Source organism: Stegodyphus dumicola, chromosome X1 (genome assembly GCF_044657685.1).
Source record: "Stegodyphus dumicola isolate Sdum_Otavi_A_Nest chromosome X1, ASM4465768v1".
In the NCBI taxonomy this organism is placed as follows: Eukaryota; Metazoa; Arthropoda; class Arachnida; order Araneae; family Eresidae; genus Stegodyphus; species Stegodyphus dumicola.
The window spans coordinates 33,597,682-33,614,026 of record NC_140780.1 but is presented as its reverse complement, the minus strand read 5'-3'; the positions used below and the strand labels follow the sequence as shown (position 1 = coordinate 33,614,026).

The following is a 16,345-nucleotide window of genomic DNA, read 5'->3' as shown; positions in this document are numbered from 1 at the left end:
TTTTTTTTTTTGAGTGACATCTTTCATCATTTCTCTGAAGCACAGATGACAATTTTCCCGTTGACTGCAAGTACATCTTCTACATAAGTTACTCGATAACTATTAGCACTAACGACTCCACCAATAATTTTTCCAAGTCGTTACAATGTCTTGTTATATGACGCTATCCTTCAAATCTCTGCATTAAGCATTTTCGCTGTTCATCCTATTTTCAAACATGCTTTTCGATAACAGTTTTTATATGAATGTTGCCGACTTTCAGTTGCTCATATAATAGTTTTCTTACATTTTAGATAAAAAATAAAATATTTGCTAATTAATACATGACTTCCTAATTTTTTTAATAAAGCACCTTTATTGAAAACGATATAATTCAACTTTTAGTGAGAACGAAAGGAAAACACAGCGTATGTTTACAATATTGTTTATTAAGCATGAATCTAAAAAAAGTTTCATTTCTTTATTTGGAGGGTCAGTTGTCGACTTTCGAACAGTCCTTGTGTGTCTGGTCAATCTCTATAAGGCTCTTTTGTGGAAGATTATTCTTGTTCATAATCGCATAAATCTCCATTTTTTTCTTGTCATCTAGAGTTTTTGTACGGGACAAAATGCGTGCTTCCTCTGCAAAGAAAGAAAATTAATATGTGCAAAGTTGATGCGATTTTACTTTATATATTTTCCAAATATGAAAAACCACTTGTTCGATATAAATGCGTTATTTCCTAAGGCATTTTTAATTTGTTGCAGAATCATTAACCAATACTATATTTAAAAGCTGTTTGAAAACTAAGAAGAATATTTTTCTGGTCTGTGGTTCAAATATTAAAGTTTATTACCAGAATAAGAGACTATTCATATTTTATAAAAGCTGGAAATTTTTCTTTTTTGCTTTTTTTAGACCTTTTTTATGGAGACGAAAGAATTTTATGCTGTATACGTCAAAAGATAAATTAGATTAAATAGCTAATTTGGCTATATTATTTTAGAACGTTTTGTAAATATTAAATATAATATTATAAGAATAAAAGAGAAGAAACCATCTCTAACGAAGAAGATAGCTGCGCATTAGTGGTTTTAAGATTCAGTAGTAATCCAAGTTTGTCGAAAGTGTGGTGGTTCAGCAAAACATAATATCACTTCAAATATGAATATATCAAAATCAATAATCACAAATCAATAAAATATAAATTGATTTAATTAAATATAATAATATCTCAATCTCAGAAATCGCACATCATCCATCGAGTAACTTCCATCGAGTCTCAGAACACACTCATTGACGCTCTCAGCGCCCTCTAGCGTTAGGCGGGTCTTACCAATAGCATTATGCATAAAATTTTAAATTACTTTTTTTTTCAAATCATTTCTATTTTACAAAAATGTTTAGGTGAAATAGAGTTTACAGGCTGAAGCAACAACGTGCATAGTCTTTTGTAATCAATAATGTTTTCCCACTGCTTTCCGAAGCAAACTTCGTTTTACTAATTTCAGATATTCTGTCATTTTGGCAGAAATTGTTTTCAGTTTCATTCAGCATTAGTTTTAATTATGCCCAAATTAGTGTCTGATATTACATTACATAAATGTTTAATTGATTTTGTATCAAGTAAACTCATCGGGTTGAAAGATATCAAAATAATGCATAAAGGAACATCTGTATTTTCTTTGATTTCTAATATGATAGAGCTCAATTTTCCTATATCAAGCCTTCTTAATGATCTTTTAATGAGTCTGTTAAATTTATTCTTCTACGAGGATACAGGGAACTACGATATATACTCAGTTTATGCTTCTTCGAGGAAACGAACAGTAATCTACATTATTATAAATATCTAAAGTAATCTTTTTCATACCTATACATCGTTAGGTTCGATTTACAGCCCCTACGAAAGCACAGATGTTTGTAAATGTATAGTGTATGGTGTGGGATCTTCTAAACTCTGCACAGACGAAAAGTCCTTTCAATCAAGTCCATGTTGGCAGGGAAAGGTATTGTTATTTCTGTTGCCGTAGCTCCGCTGAACAACTGCTGACCTGCTACAGAGGGCTTAAGGCCATTGTATCCTTTTCTGATTCATCATCAGTTCAGGGCCCACCAGCGGCCGAGTCGCAAATTCGCTGAACTCTGGTAGTTCCGACCTGGGTTCTATTCCAGGCGGAACAGGTTGGCTGCATGGACATTTTCGTGCTTTTAAATGGTTATACGAACCAGTTTTCCTTAGAAAGTTTTCCATGAAGGTATCCCTTCCCTGAGCCCACTCGTGCTTTGCCCTAATTAAATAAACCAATCATATTCAGCTCCAAATAGTGCCGAATCGTCCGCTTTCTTTCCCCATTGTTTCTCTATTTCTCGTTTCATTTGCTGCTCGAAAAATCACTTCTACATACAATGAACGCTTACCCATCTTTTAAAATGGTTTAGACGAGGTGGCCCTTACTGCCTTAGCTTTGGATTTCCAATATTTATTTAATATTCCCTTGAGAGAATTTGTTCTGAGAAGTATTATAAACTATCCGCATGTTCAAAGTATATATATCTGAAACTATTTACGATTTTATCATATGCTATCTAATTTATTTACTAATTTTTTTTTCTTTTTTACTTTTTTATTTTTAAGGAATAGAACTAAGGTTCCGCTGGTTTGAAAGAAATTAAAATATAAAAGATTAGTATTTGAGCTTACTGTACATGTTTTATTCAAAATGAGCCTCTTTAACTGCGAAACCATTACGGTTTTAGAAGATTTTAGAGCTCTGTGGTAGTCTTAGTGAGGTAATATTCAGTACCAAAATTTATGTTCTCCTAAATACCGATTCCTTTCAAAAGTGGAGATTTAACAGTAATGTAAGCGATATTGTTATATTAGTTTTTACTTTTGTTGCATTAGTTTGTTATATTATTATTTTATTTTTTTATATGCATGATATTTTTATTTTTCTTGTAATATATCATCTTCGGATTTTGCTAGTAACGCCTCATTACAGTAAGTTTCTCTACAAATCTAGCCAATTTTTAAAGGACCTTTTTAATGTTTATGGTCTACCTTTGAAATTAGCGCTGTATGACCACAGCTGTTTTCAATAAATTCAGGTTTCGCTAAGCCATGATCACGTTTCAAACACAAATGTATGAAATGCTAAAAAGCAAAGTTAGAATAATCATATACGATGGAAATAGAATTGCATTTTACGTTGTGCTTCATTCCAAATTTTATTCACATCAATTGGCGTATTGATTAGATTGTTTAGTTAAATAGTCAAAGAGTATTTATCATGAAGTGCTTTCTGAAACAACAAATGACTCTCTCAACCTTTAGAAAAAGGGGGGGGTGAATCGGGAAAGATTCAGTTGGCAGGGGTTACCGATGAGAGGGATGACCGCTAGCAACAGATCGATCGGCACGATTTTGCGATATGGTGCAACGGAAAAGAAAGAATCTGGAAATCTCCGGTAAGGAGCTTACCCTTCTATCCCAACAGCACAAAAGAAACCAAAATAAAATTAGTGCAGAAAACTAATACCAAGCGTCTAGGGAAACTGGAAGTATACGGCGAATGCATTTATTAAGTTCGCGACTTTAAAAGCTTTCTTAAGAGTCGCCTAATTACTTGTAAGTTTTCTGTTCCAGACTGAAAGGATTATTGCGGGGGAAAATTGAGAAAGATGATGTTGGAAAATGATGCATTGAGGGAAGCAATTGTGACAGATTTCTCTCCGGGAGGCTTATGCGCAATTATATACATAAAAAGCCTCATCTCCCAGACAGTGAAGATATGCAGGAGTCACGCAGTGTTGCATGGCTAATTAAAAATTGGACATAAGTTCAAGGACATACAATTAAAAACTAATCAAATGGGCTTTTCCAGTATGAAAATATGTTCCAGGAAACCGTCCAAATGTCGTAAGAGTGTGTATGTGTAATTACGCTTTAGTTTAGTTTAGTCGTAGAGTGTAATTACGCTTTAGTTTGGAAGATGGATTTGATAAAGAGGCGACCATATTGGTGGGTGATGGAATCAATAAATTCGTGATCAAGGAGACCTAAGAGAAATTTAACTCTGTTTCTATTCTGATTTTTTAATGTATGAGAAGTTTCATAATTTTGAATGCCAATGTACGCAGTCCTTGCTTTCAATGAAATACCACAATCTTTGCTTTCATGCCAAATATATAATTTGTGTAGCTAATGACTGTGTGATTTTGCATCAGAGCCGTAATGAATGCCGGTATGATAGCAAAAAGCTCTGCTTGATAAAAAGTAGAACTTTGTCTAAGAAATAAGGCCATTTATGACCAAGTCATTGAGATCAGGACCTGTCAAACTATTTAAAAAAGAATTTTATTTTTTACTAAAAAATTACTTATGCTAATGAAGATGGGATTTGCATCATTTCTGAAATGATGAGGAATGAATAATATTTTTAGCTCTCCCACTGCGGCCATGTAAATTAATATGGAAGTTTGTTACATTTTTATTTGCCCACGAGGAGGCGGGATACCTAAGACATCATGCTAATTATGTGCGCTTTCTACTCCACACATTATGCATGAAGCCTTTATAAAACCTGTACTCCAAGATATGAGAATTAGAACTGTATAAGCAAAGTGATTAAGCTGCTTTAAAATTATGAATTGAATAAACTATATTAAAAAATCAGAATACAACCAATAGATTGTTTGAAAATTTGAAATTGTTTCGAATATTTTAATTAAACACTTGGAGCTCACAAGAAAGTTAAAGCTTAAAGCCGACTCACAACAAGAATAATCTTTGAAACAATTTCAAACATACTATTGCTGCTATCAATCTCACATGTCTGACAAAATCAGCACAAGCCTACGACATTCATCGTGGTAAGAGTCAATCGCGCCTGTTATTGGCAAATCCTTTGAGTATCACCTAGCCCGACAAACCGATTTTATCTCAGTTCCGTTCAAATTTTGAGAGGGAGCATCCCGATGGGACGGTTCCAAGGGTCTCCTACCCTTCTTCCTTTATCAGCAACATCTCGAGAGGACTTCAGCTAGTGCATATTTAGAGTACTCTCATATTGGGCAGACACTATAAATTTACAAACATCTCTGCCTTCTATAGGATTCGAATCCGGGCCCTTCGGAATGGCAGTCAGCATCGCTAAACTGATCCCTAAACTTCGGTGCGACAGTCAGCATCGCCACAGTTGGATGGCTCAACGTATTAAAATTTAGAAAGTACAGTCTTATTGGTAATTTAACTCAAAGAATGAAGGCACTTTTTTATTAGGCATATTAGCAAGCTAGGATGAAACTGATACAGACATTATTTTAATGTAAAATGGCCAATTTTTAAAACTAAAAGCGCTTTTTAGAATTCATTAACTTCAAAGGTTCCAAATTCTTGCAAAAAAAAAAAAAAAACTTTTGAAAAATATCATTTATAGTCTCCACATTTCCTGCTAATTAAATCTCAGTCGATGTCAATGATATGACTCTTTTTTCGTTTATGAAGCAAACTGTATACTTTTATTTCTGTTTGAAATAATTACTTTAAAATATATGAGTATCGTAACAAATTCTACAGCAATTTTCATCAAAGGTAGTTCATTATCACAAAGTGTAATTCACAGTACTTTAATTAAAATTTTGGAATTAATTTAATGAAAAACGTTATTTAAGACTCAGAAAATTCCACTTCAGATTGTGACATTTATTTTAAGTTCAGTTAGCAGTTGTGTTAAATTCACTCCTAGCTTCTCTTTGTTTCATGTCCCATATATCTGCTCAGACGAGAAAATTACGCAAATGTAAAGCACGTACAAGAACTTTAAAAGCCAATGAAGTGAAAGTTATTTGAAACTTATGCTATTCTGCGTGAAGAGCTTCTTCGTTATTAGTGATTGTTTTCTACGATCCGGCTTTTGAGTCTAGAAAGGAAGTAACATTGATATAGACCGCATCGAGTCTTTTTCGGTTCTAGGTAGTCAGTAAACTCTTTCTGTTGTTGGTTAGATAATAATCAAAATCGGATGCCGTGCTTACAGAATGCCTATGACAATTATTCATCAGTAAAAGGTAGTCTGATTTGTCAGAAACTTCGTATGGATAAGCAATTAAAAATTTTGAATTGTATATTTTCTCTTCGTTTGTAAGCCATTAGTTGCGATCAAATAAAACATCGTGGATCTGCTTTGTGTAAATCGGAACTTCGTGGATGTGCTTTGTGGAAATCAGATTTTAAGTAACTCTCAGACAATTCTGAAGTAATTCAGAAATCCATTGGGTGAGCAAATTTTGAGAAAATCATGTGCAGAGTTAGAAGATTACTTTTTGAAATATATCGCTGGTATTTATTTCTTTTTTAGATCCAATATACCCCAGAAGTAATTTTTCATTTAAATTTTAACGTTGTGTAGTTTGTATTTCGATGTCCCTGATTGGTTAAGCTGCAGATTATCAGATAAATATCCGGGGATTACAATACCCATATGTTCTCAATCTCTTTCTGTTATCCTGAGAACCAGCATCAAAGTACAAGCACGAAATCCAGAAATATCTGCGCAATTTTTCATAAACTTGTAAAACATATCTACGGTGGTACATTGCTTTGCGAATCTAACTGTCACGCGTTCAGACATAGGTTCGAATCCTGGATTAGACCTATGTCAACATTAATAACATGGGTGTTAATGCTGTATACAGAGCGTTTGCAAAACAGAGTCCCTATTTGGCTCCCTACCTGCTGTTGATGAAAATGAGAATGCAACTGGGAAAGGTTTTGTTTTTGTTTATGTCCCCTATTATGATTAAGCTCAGCGTTATGTACACTCTCTGGCCACACTTTATTCGTGCGATCGTTCTTCATAACTGTATACCCCTATATCCCTGTCTAAACATGAAGATTAGTAATCTTAATAACTTTTTTATTCTTTATACATCTACCTTACAAAATATGAATAAACAATTTGTATGCTCATGCTAGAATGTGCAAATTCTTCTTTTGAGTACTAAAGACACATTTTTATATAAACAATGTTTTATAAACGTCTGCTTGCTTTATCTTGATTAATTGGTTTTAGTATATCATAGAGAAGATACAAGCTTAATTTTCGCTTTGAATCCCAATCTGTCTATCCTTTGCTTTTGAAAATTAGCTTATGACTCCAAACATCAAATTTTTATGCATTTAGTGTAGCAGTCTTTATTATGCATTTTTAAATGAAAGTTCTTAAACAATAAAAATATAAAAGCATATATAATGTATACGTACCATAAAAATTAAGTAATACTTGATGACAGGTGTAAGTGATAGCATAAGTTTCATAATCGGTGTCGACGACCCACAAATTCCATTTTCTTGACATAACTAAAAACGGAAGAGATAAAAGCAGAGGTAAGTATTTATAAATATTGATAGGCATTTATTTATATCTCTGTATTAAAAAAAGAAAATAGAAAAACAGTTAAATAATGATACCTGAAGGAGAGAAAAGAACCATGTGATTATTAAGTTTCAAAATATTAAATTTATGAGTGGATTTCCTTCACTTTTAAATGCCGTGCAATTTAAAAGAATTCAATGATTCTGATGATCTGATTCCACGAATTTTACATTATTCAGTGAGCGTTTATGAACACCATTTTTGTTCACAGATTTTTTACAGATTTGTTGTGGAAGCAATGCGTGTTATAGAATAATTTCAGCTTTAGTTTCTCATGTGATTTCGAGTTTCATGTTTGCTTGTGTACATTATAAATGGAGATATGATACATTATGAGACTAAGTTGCTGTTTCTGAGTTTTTCAAGTTCACAGATTTTCACATCACGGAAATAAGACCAAAAATAATAGTAATAAAATAATAATATCGCACTCAGCTTGTAATAAAAATGGTATTTCGTTTATCGAATGTCCAGACTTAACAGTGTACGATCCATGTTTATAGTGGCGAGTCAAACATTGTTAAGAATTTTGATAATATTTAACGCTTTTCATGCAGTACTTTCAACCAGTATTCCGCTCAGCGCATCGAATTTATGCATTAATAAAGAACGGATTATTCATTCATTATGTCTTTGTTACCAAATTTTTGAGACTAACTCCTTTCTCATCAGACGTCTTTTGGTTACTCTGTACCTAATTAGGAGAAAATTAAATTTCATCCATTGAATTTGATGGAGCACTTTTTCAGATTTAAGCGGTTTTATAATGCTTGTAAGGTTTTAAGTTAAACTAACCAAATTTCTTTTTAGTTTAAGTTACCCTTTCCTGTAAACTCTTATTTCAACTTCCCTTCAGAATGAGCGCACGGTTCAGCTTTATGCTAATTTGTGTTGGAGCCAAGTTTTGTATTTAAGATTAGTGAGAAACTTCTCAAGTGTGAGAGAGCTTTTAGTCTCAGACCACGTCGGCTTGGTGGACGTTCGCCAGAATAGTTAGTATTTAAATTCTTACGCCTTAGTGCTATTCCTCAATTACTGATGGAAGTGATTTAAGTGCGTTAGTACTTATCAAAGGCTTGCTATGCACCATAAATAGGCCAATCTCGCGTTTAAGCTTTGTGACAGCAACTATTTAAATATCTACTGAAGTTTTACTTTTAAATTGCTTGATTGTTCAAGACCCAAGCGCGATTATTATTTTTCTTCTGTTATCACTCCCGAGTTGGGAGTTGCTGTAAATAGTGATTTCAATAAAAGGGTCTTTTACACCCTTCTTACGTTGTAAATCTTCTAGCACTCTTAAGAACATAGCTGCATTCAGCTCACTGTTCGAGTTCAGGACATTGATACTAGCACCATTATGTTTGCCAAAAGTATGCACAGATTCTTGATTCTTGAAAAGCTAAAAATTAGTAATTTAAGTACACGGAATTATAGTACAGTAGAACTTCGCTACTACTCGACAGCCAGTAAAATATTGCACTTGTGCTGAAATTAAGAGAAAGTTCGATTTTCTCGAAAAGTATTGGACAAACGCTAATAAAATTTGGTATGGATACAAACAACATGCATACCGTGAAACAGTGAAAGTACCTAACTATCACATATCTAACAGTCACACAATTAAGGGAAATGATTTTTGCAGCAAAAGTTTCCAAATCTACATTTGCAAGATAGCGCCTAACATTAATATAATAGAGGGTTTTGTCTTCTTTAACAGACATGTAGGTCCCACAGTGAGTAGTAGCACGAAAGCTTTTGTACATAGCACGCTGTTCCACAGGCTAAAAAATATCATTTAATAAAATAGAACTTGAATTGTGTATATATTTATTAAACTGCAGGCGGTGAAGCAAAGTAAAATAAACTTCAAACCACATTACTAAATAAATCCTACTTCTAGAACCATCTTCGCGTGTAAATGAAAACTTTTAAGCGTATCCTAAAAAATAAAAGAATCCAGGTCGGCAGAGCCCAAGCAATGACGATAATCAGCAAATCCAAGAAGCTTTCCTACTCAGTCTCAAAACATCTCTAACGATCAAGAGAAGCTGAACATATCTAGATAGTTTGAGACTGTTTCTAAAAGGTTCAACACTAGACGTCTTTGAACAAGAAGACAAACTTAGAAGAACGGATTTTGCAATACGCATGTTAGAAAGAATAGAGATGATGAAGAATTTCTTAGCAGCAAGTTCTTCTTTTTTCCACGTTTTAGAAACAATGAATCACCGCAAAATACATATTCGCAAGTTAGAGAATCTTCATAATTAGTGGTGGTATTTGCTACTTCGGCATCACTGACCATTTCTTTTACAGGAAAATGACAGACATACAACATTCTTAGACATGTTAGAAACTTCTTTATTCTTGCAACTCTAAAAGTTTATCCTCTACTCTGTTACGTTTATTGTGACGATCCAAGCAATTGTTTTTCAAGAGTATGGACGAATTAATTTTTGGCCACAAAATAATATGATATTGCCCATTTTTATTCTTTTTCTTTTAGAGGCACATTAAAAAGAGTGTTTATGAGAATTGAGGGGGAAAAACTGATATGCTTGAAGTCAGTGTAACAATATCTGTGGGAAGTCAGGCTTACTGCTTGAACTTGGCGCAAAATTTAACAATGCTTTGATGTTCTCCGTACGAATAAAAGGCGCATATACAAGCGTATACTAATAAATAACGTATGCTTTTTAAGCGTACACCGAAGTTATGTGATGAATTTTGTCTTCATTATTTTCTGATTTATTAAAAAATAAAATACTTTATATCTATTGCAGACACTGTTAAAGAAATACAGCTTAAAACTCTTCTCCGAGATATAATTTACTCATGTTGGGCAAAACAAAACATAAAGTTATACAAATTATATTTAAAGGCCACAAACAAATATTTGAGTGCTAAGAGGGTTCAACTATCTGTCTGCATTTTTATATCCATATTTTAGTAACAGTTCCTAATTTAAAAAATCCTATTTAAAACTTACACTGTGTTATAACTAGAGTTTTGGTAATATGCCGCCATTTCTACTGATAAGAAAAGGCAATATTAAATATAATTTTTTCTGAGTGAAAGAAATTAAGATTGAGATTTAAGTACATAAGATATACAGACAGTGTCATTACAAATTGTTCTCAATTATATAAATAAAGATGTCATTCGTAAGGTTTATGTTATTTTATTAGTGTATGGTACTCACTTGTTCCTTTAAGAGGCGACACCAAGAGCTGTGCTGGCTCCGAACTCTTAGGAGTGCTTACTTCAGAAAATGATGATTTAACTTTGCCGCTGAAAATAATGATAATTTGAATAATAAGACAGGATTCTTTAATGCTTAGCGTAACATTTCAATAGTTTAAACAAAATTATAATTCACTAAAGACTTGCAATATATTTTAATGGCATTCTGTTGCAGAAAACGCAGTTTTTTTATCGCGCTTTTCCTTTTCTTTTTCTTGTACATTTTCTTTGTACTATATACTGAAAATTTCCGAAGTTCAACTCCAAGATCAGCTTTATTTTGTAAAATATCTTCATTATCAGGAAAAAATGAATATGAATTAATTGAAAACGGTAAAACAGTGCATTCGATATTTCTAAGTAAATATACAATAAAGTACAATAAAGTAATTGTTCAATAAAGTAATCAAATGGGATATTAAGCTGCAAATTAGTTTTAATTGGTAATTTTACTAATATCATTTATTTTAACTTCGGATAAAGATATCTTGTATGTAAGTACGTATTAGTAAGTCAATATTGACTACCAAACTAGCCCGTTGGTTAATAATAGGCTAATTTATTACATTCAAAGTTTACAAAATAAAAATAAGTAATTTTATTTGCAAATTATTGCGTTAGTTTAGGTTTCTCAAATGCAATTCCTTTCTTTAAGTATTTTGTGTGTATGTGTTTCATAAATGGAACTGTAGAAATCTATCGTAGTTTCCAAAGAAAGCTTTATTTTGCTGATTGGCTGATTCAGGATTCATTTGAAATGATATTAGATTGCTTTGGAAATAAAATTGTAAATTGAAAAATTCTGTTAGGAAAAGGCAGTTCCACATTAAATAATATATCTGGATGAAGTAATAAAAAGAATTGAATGAATTTTCAGAATCCTTTTCATTGTTATCTCATCCTCATAAAGGTTGTTGAATAAATTATTAACTTTTGGTAAATAGCTAAAATTTGTGCAAATATATTATGCAATTTCATGTAAAATTATAAAGTGAAATCCTTTCATGTGCAGTAGTCAAACACTTACGTCACTGCAGAAATGTACTTATGAAGAAGAGCAGCCTTTCGTTTTTCTTTCTTCTCCAAAACATAAGTAGAACATTTCGTAAGACTATCCTTGCCAGGAGTTGCTTCTAGCTCATACCATGTTCCCATAAACTATAAAACAAACAGTTGTTAATGCCTGAGGAAAAGCAAACTTAATATACAGATACAGTTGTTAATGCCTGAGGAAAAGCAAACTTAATATACAGATACAGTTGTTAATGCCTGAGGAAAAGCAAACTTAATATACAGATACAGTTGTTAATGCCTGAGGAAAAGCAAACTTAATATACAGGTACAGTTGTTAATGCCTGAGGAAAAGCAAACTTAATATACAGATACAGTTGTTAATGCCTGAGGAAAAGCAAACTTAATATACAGATACAGTTGTTAATGCCTGAGGAAAAGCAAACTTAATATACAGATACAGCTTAGGTACTTTTTAGGATATTTTCTTTCAAACTGAAATGTATAAAATTTTATATTCATTCGGGAGACACAATAGAAAAATCATTGAATAAATTAAAGAATATTAAAGCAAATTTGAAGGAAATATTTATCAAAAATGTGCATGAATATCTTAATCTTCTCTAGTCGTTTTTCTCAAGATGATAACTTAATGTATGAAACAAGTGATAAATATTAAACATTTAAATAACATTGACATTTCTGCCCACATGTTGTGCAACTTAAATTGCTTAATGTCAATACACAAGTTAGCATTGTTTTAATGCGAAAATTTACAGAAAATAATCTACATACTTGCTATTACATTAAGAGTTATTTTTTATTTGTGTTTCTTACAAAATACGAAATTCAATTATCAATCTACATGAACATTCGGCTTTTTTTACAGAAAATCTTCTGGTAATAAAGCCCTTCACCAGAATAAAACACTTTCTTTCTTTAATACGTCATTTAGTATTTTGAATGGACAGAACTCATGTTTTCCGAGACTGATATGGGTTGGAGAAAACTCTTGAATAAAAACAACGGTATATTTTCTTACATAATTCATTTCCTCTATCGCAGTCAAAGTTTAAAGGATTAATTAAAGTAAAAGCATTGTTATTTCAATTTTTTGCGCTATTTAAGAAACAAAAGATTAATTTTAATTATTCACGAATTATTATACATGAATGCAGGTCTAAGTGTTTGACTTTTATGGTTCATATAAGCGATGTTCTTGAAGAAAGCTACTACTAGACCCGAAAATTGGGCTAATTTCTATTGCCCCGCCATTGACTTACTTGTAGCTCCGAGACTGGGATTGATGTGCAGCCAAAATCAGGAAAAGCGTTTTAATATTTTATTTCTAATATTTCATATATTGTAATAAAAGTGCACTTTAGGTAAGTGCAATAAATATGAAAAATACGTACAATAATATAGTTTGCTTAAAATATGCTAATAATATAATTTTACGTTATGACTTAATCTAATATTGCATTGACTAAAAGTTACTTAAACGTTTTCTAAAATTTGCACTATGAAATGGTTTATGCCCATTATAAATTTATTTACCTAAAATATTTCAATGCAAGCTTTGCAATTATTCTTTAATGTTCACTGCAATATTAGAGCATCTGCATAATATAGGCTGTGTATAATTCTACGTTTTGTTTCGGACTTAAAAAAATTGAAATGAAAGTCGCAAATCTCATTCTTTTTATGCGATAACTTTAAAAACCACTGCATTAAACACAGTTCTTACCTTATCCAGATCGAATCCAGACTGGGTTTTGGGTGTTGGACATGTGCCAAAGCCGGCCCAACACACGGTAGCCGTTAGGCAAAGGACAGCCAACTTGACCAGCATGATTTCAGAATTACTACTAATTGAATTTCTCAGAAGAATGAAGTTATTTATATACAAGTAATAAAAGATAATAAGAAATCTTCCAATTTTCTGAACAACGTCTTATCTGATGTTTAAGTCACAGGTGCAAATAATCGCATGCATGAAAATTCTGGGAAGTGAATCATCTGTTATTTGTGGGCAAACTACGTAAGATGAAAAGCTGTGGTGCTTCTCGAGTGTCATGAAAGTTCTCAATACTCCTTGAAAAATTTCTTACCAGGAAGCTGGTATCTGATATACGTTGAACTTTGGTCAGAAAACTGAAAGGAAAAAAACGTAAACAACAGTAAAAAGTGATGACAATATAAATTTTCAGTTACAAAATGTTAAAAAGAGTTAGATTTACAAATTTTTTTTGAACAATTGATAAAAAAAGCCTAAACTGTTAACAGTTTATGTATGAATCTAATATAAAATATCATTTAAAAAATCGGTATCATCGGTATTGGCGTGACATTTTTAAAAATAATGTGTGATGATAAACATGTAAAATGGAATTGTGTAAAGAAAGACTATTGCGGACTTTGCAGAGCTAGATATCTTTCATGTATAAAAGAAATCATGTCTATAAATGAACTCAGAACCGATCTAAAAATAAATACTTATCTAAAAACTGCATTGCCTTAACAGTTAATTAATATTTAATTGTGTTTATAATAAGTGTTGGTCCATACCATGTATTTACTGATGTAAGCTGACTTGATAAAAATCATAGAATAGCTACATGGGCATAAAAATAATACTTTTGATAAAACTGAAAAACATTTCGAACGTTGAACAACATTGGAACGCTGGAACAATGTTTCGAATGCTTTTCAGAGTCAGATAGACCATGTGTAAGTAGATTAACGACCCAACATTTCCTGATTCAAAATAGAATCTGGAAAAAACAAACCGGACAGTTTAAATATCAGAAAGCAATTAACATTAAATTGTGATGATGTAGGAAAGAAAGAGTCCAAAGGTTACTTGAATACGGAAAAGCAGACGAGAGCTATCTATAATGCGAGGGATGCCTTCGTAGAGGCCTGTTTCCGACACGCGACCTTTTAAAGTAGGAGTTTTGAATAATAATAATAATAATAATAATAAAATAATAAAAAAAAGGTGGACAGTCTAATTAGGCCTAGAGGAGTACACAAGTAAAATTTTGTGAAGATAGCACTTATCGTTTTAATTCTGTCGGTGTGCCCAAAGTAGCACACTGATTGAATAGAGCTTCAAAAAGAGTGCTGAAATGAGCATTGTTGTCAATGAACTGACCGATGAGATGCGGAGAAACAAAGAATACAGACTCTCAATTGTCCTAGATTATCCGTGAGCCCGGTCTGGGCACACCTAGGGTTCGCCGTTTGATTTTAGGCAAGATTTCAAGGTAAAAATTTAAAACTAATATAGAAAAAGGAGATTAGCATACAGCCAAAAAGATAACATAGAAATTTCTTTTCAAGCAATTACTTTTATACCCTAAAAAAATCTGGAAGATTTCTTTGAAAAATGAGGGTCTTAAAAAACTAAACATGGCTAAAATATGTTGACTGGTTTGTGTTGAGCTGTAATCTACTATAAATAAAGAAGGTTCAGAGTAACCTATAGTAACCGTTAAATCCTTTTTCATTCAATTTTTCTGTGCGTACAGAAGGAAATTTTTAGGTGTGTTCAAAACGGACACACTGTGCCGCAAAGGGTTAAAAGAAACTGACTCTCGTATTCATGATACACAAGGAGAAAACCACGAAAATCTACCATGGAGCCAACCTTGTCTCCGTGGTTCGATTCCCGGTGAAGGCGGTTGCTCATTTTTCATTGCCTTTGCTTCCGAAAATATACCTAATGTCTCTACAGTGGCGCCCAAACTAAAAGGGTGTTGGATGATGATTTCTCCCCACCCAGGATTTGGCGATTGGGTCCCCTGAAAACCCCAGTCGCCCTTTAACAGGGGGAGTATATAAGGTATTTCTCCCGCCTTCTTAGCGTGCCTTCGTGGTGTAGTGGTCAGCACACTGAGCCGCTATTTCAGAGGTCTGTGGTTCGATTCCCGGCGAAGGCGGTTGCTCATTTTTCATTTCCTTTGCTTCCAAAAATATACCTAACGTCCCTACAAAGCTACTTAGAAAAGTATGCCTTCATTGCTGTTACTAATTTTCCACGGGGAGAAAGCCATAAATTCACCCTGCAGACAATCGCTTTCATTGCCAGAAACTGAAGCTAATTCTCAAGTATTGATCATCACTGTTCATACGGCATTTTAGAACACATGTCACTTGAGTCTATCAAAATAAAAAAGTTATCCTGTAAAAAACAAATCAACTTTGCAAATGAAACCCCCAAACCAAAACTTCAAAAAACAAATCAACACCCAGTAAATAATGTATCATATTCCTTTTAAAAATCTCAGCTGTGAGCAAAATTTCTTGCAAAGTCGAATATCATTTATCGAGTTCAAATCATATCTCTGAGGATAGTACCTGCAGTCTAATGTGAACTACGAAAAGTATATTTCTACAGACTTTATGTGCGTAATTACCATAGTTATTTTGCATTTATTTTTAATTCTAGTGGTAATTTTTAAAATTTTATATCAAAGGCGTTTCTCTAGGTTAGCCGTGAGCATGTATGGGATAATCAAGATGTGCTTAAAAAGCATACATGAATCTTATTTCCAGATAAATCACACATAAAAATTTCAGCGAAGTATTCAAGATAAGTGAATTCAAGTTGTGCTCGGATGTGAAGGGAAATCATTTTCATGGTCGTACAATGAGCAGGTTCTGT

General features: G+C 32.7%; 1 protein-coding gene and 1 non-coding gene across 2 annotated transcripts; one reads left to right on the top strand and one right to left on the bottom strand.

The window, feature by feature from the left end:
- Positions 1-335: 335 nt before the first annotated feature.
- Positions 336-13,581, bottom strand: LOC118184521 (apolipoprotein D-like). The gene is made up of 5 exons (XM_035354209.2): positions 13,424-13,581; positions 11,693-11,823; positions 10,625-10,713; positions 7,248-7,343; positions 336-621 (listed from the first exon to the last, which is right to left on the bottom strand). Exons 1-5 carry the CDS (start codon positions 13,526-13,528, stop codon positions 473-475), a joined length of 570 nt encoding a protein of 189 aa, XP_035210100.1. The 5' UTR covers positions 13,529-13,581; the 3' UTR covers positions 336-472.
- Positions 13,582-15,547: 1,966 nt separating this feature from the next.
- On the top strand, positions 15,548-15,620 carry TRNAS-GCU (transfer RNA serine (anticodon GCU)). The gene has a single exon. It is a non-coding gene; the product is annotated as a tRNA-Ser (tRNA).
- The last annotated feature ends 725 nt before the right edge of the window (positions 15,621-16,345 follow it).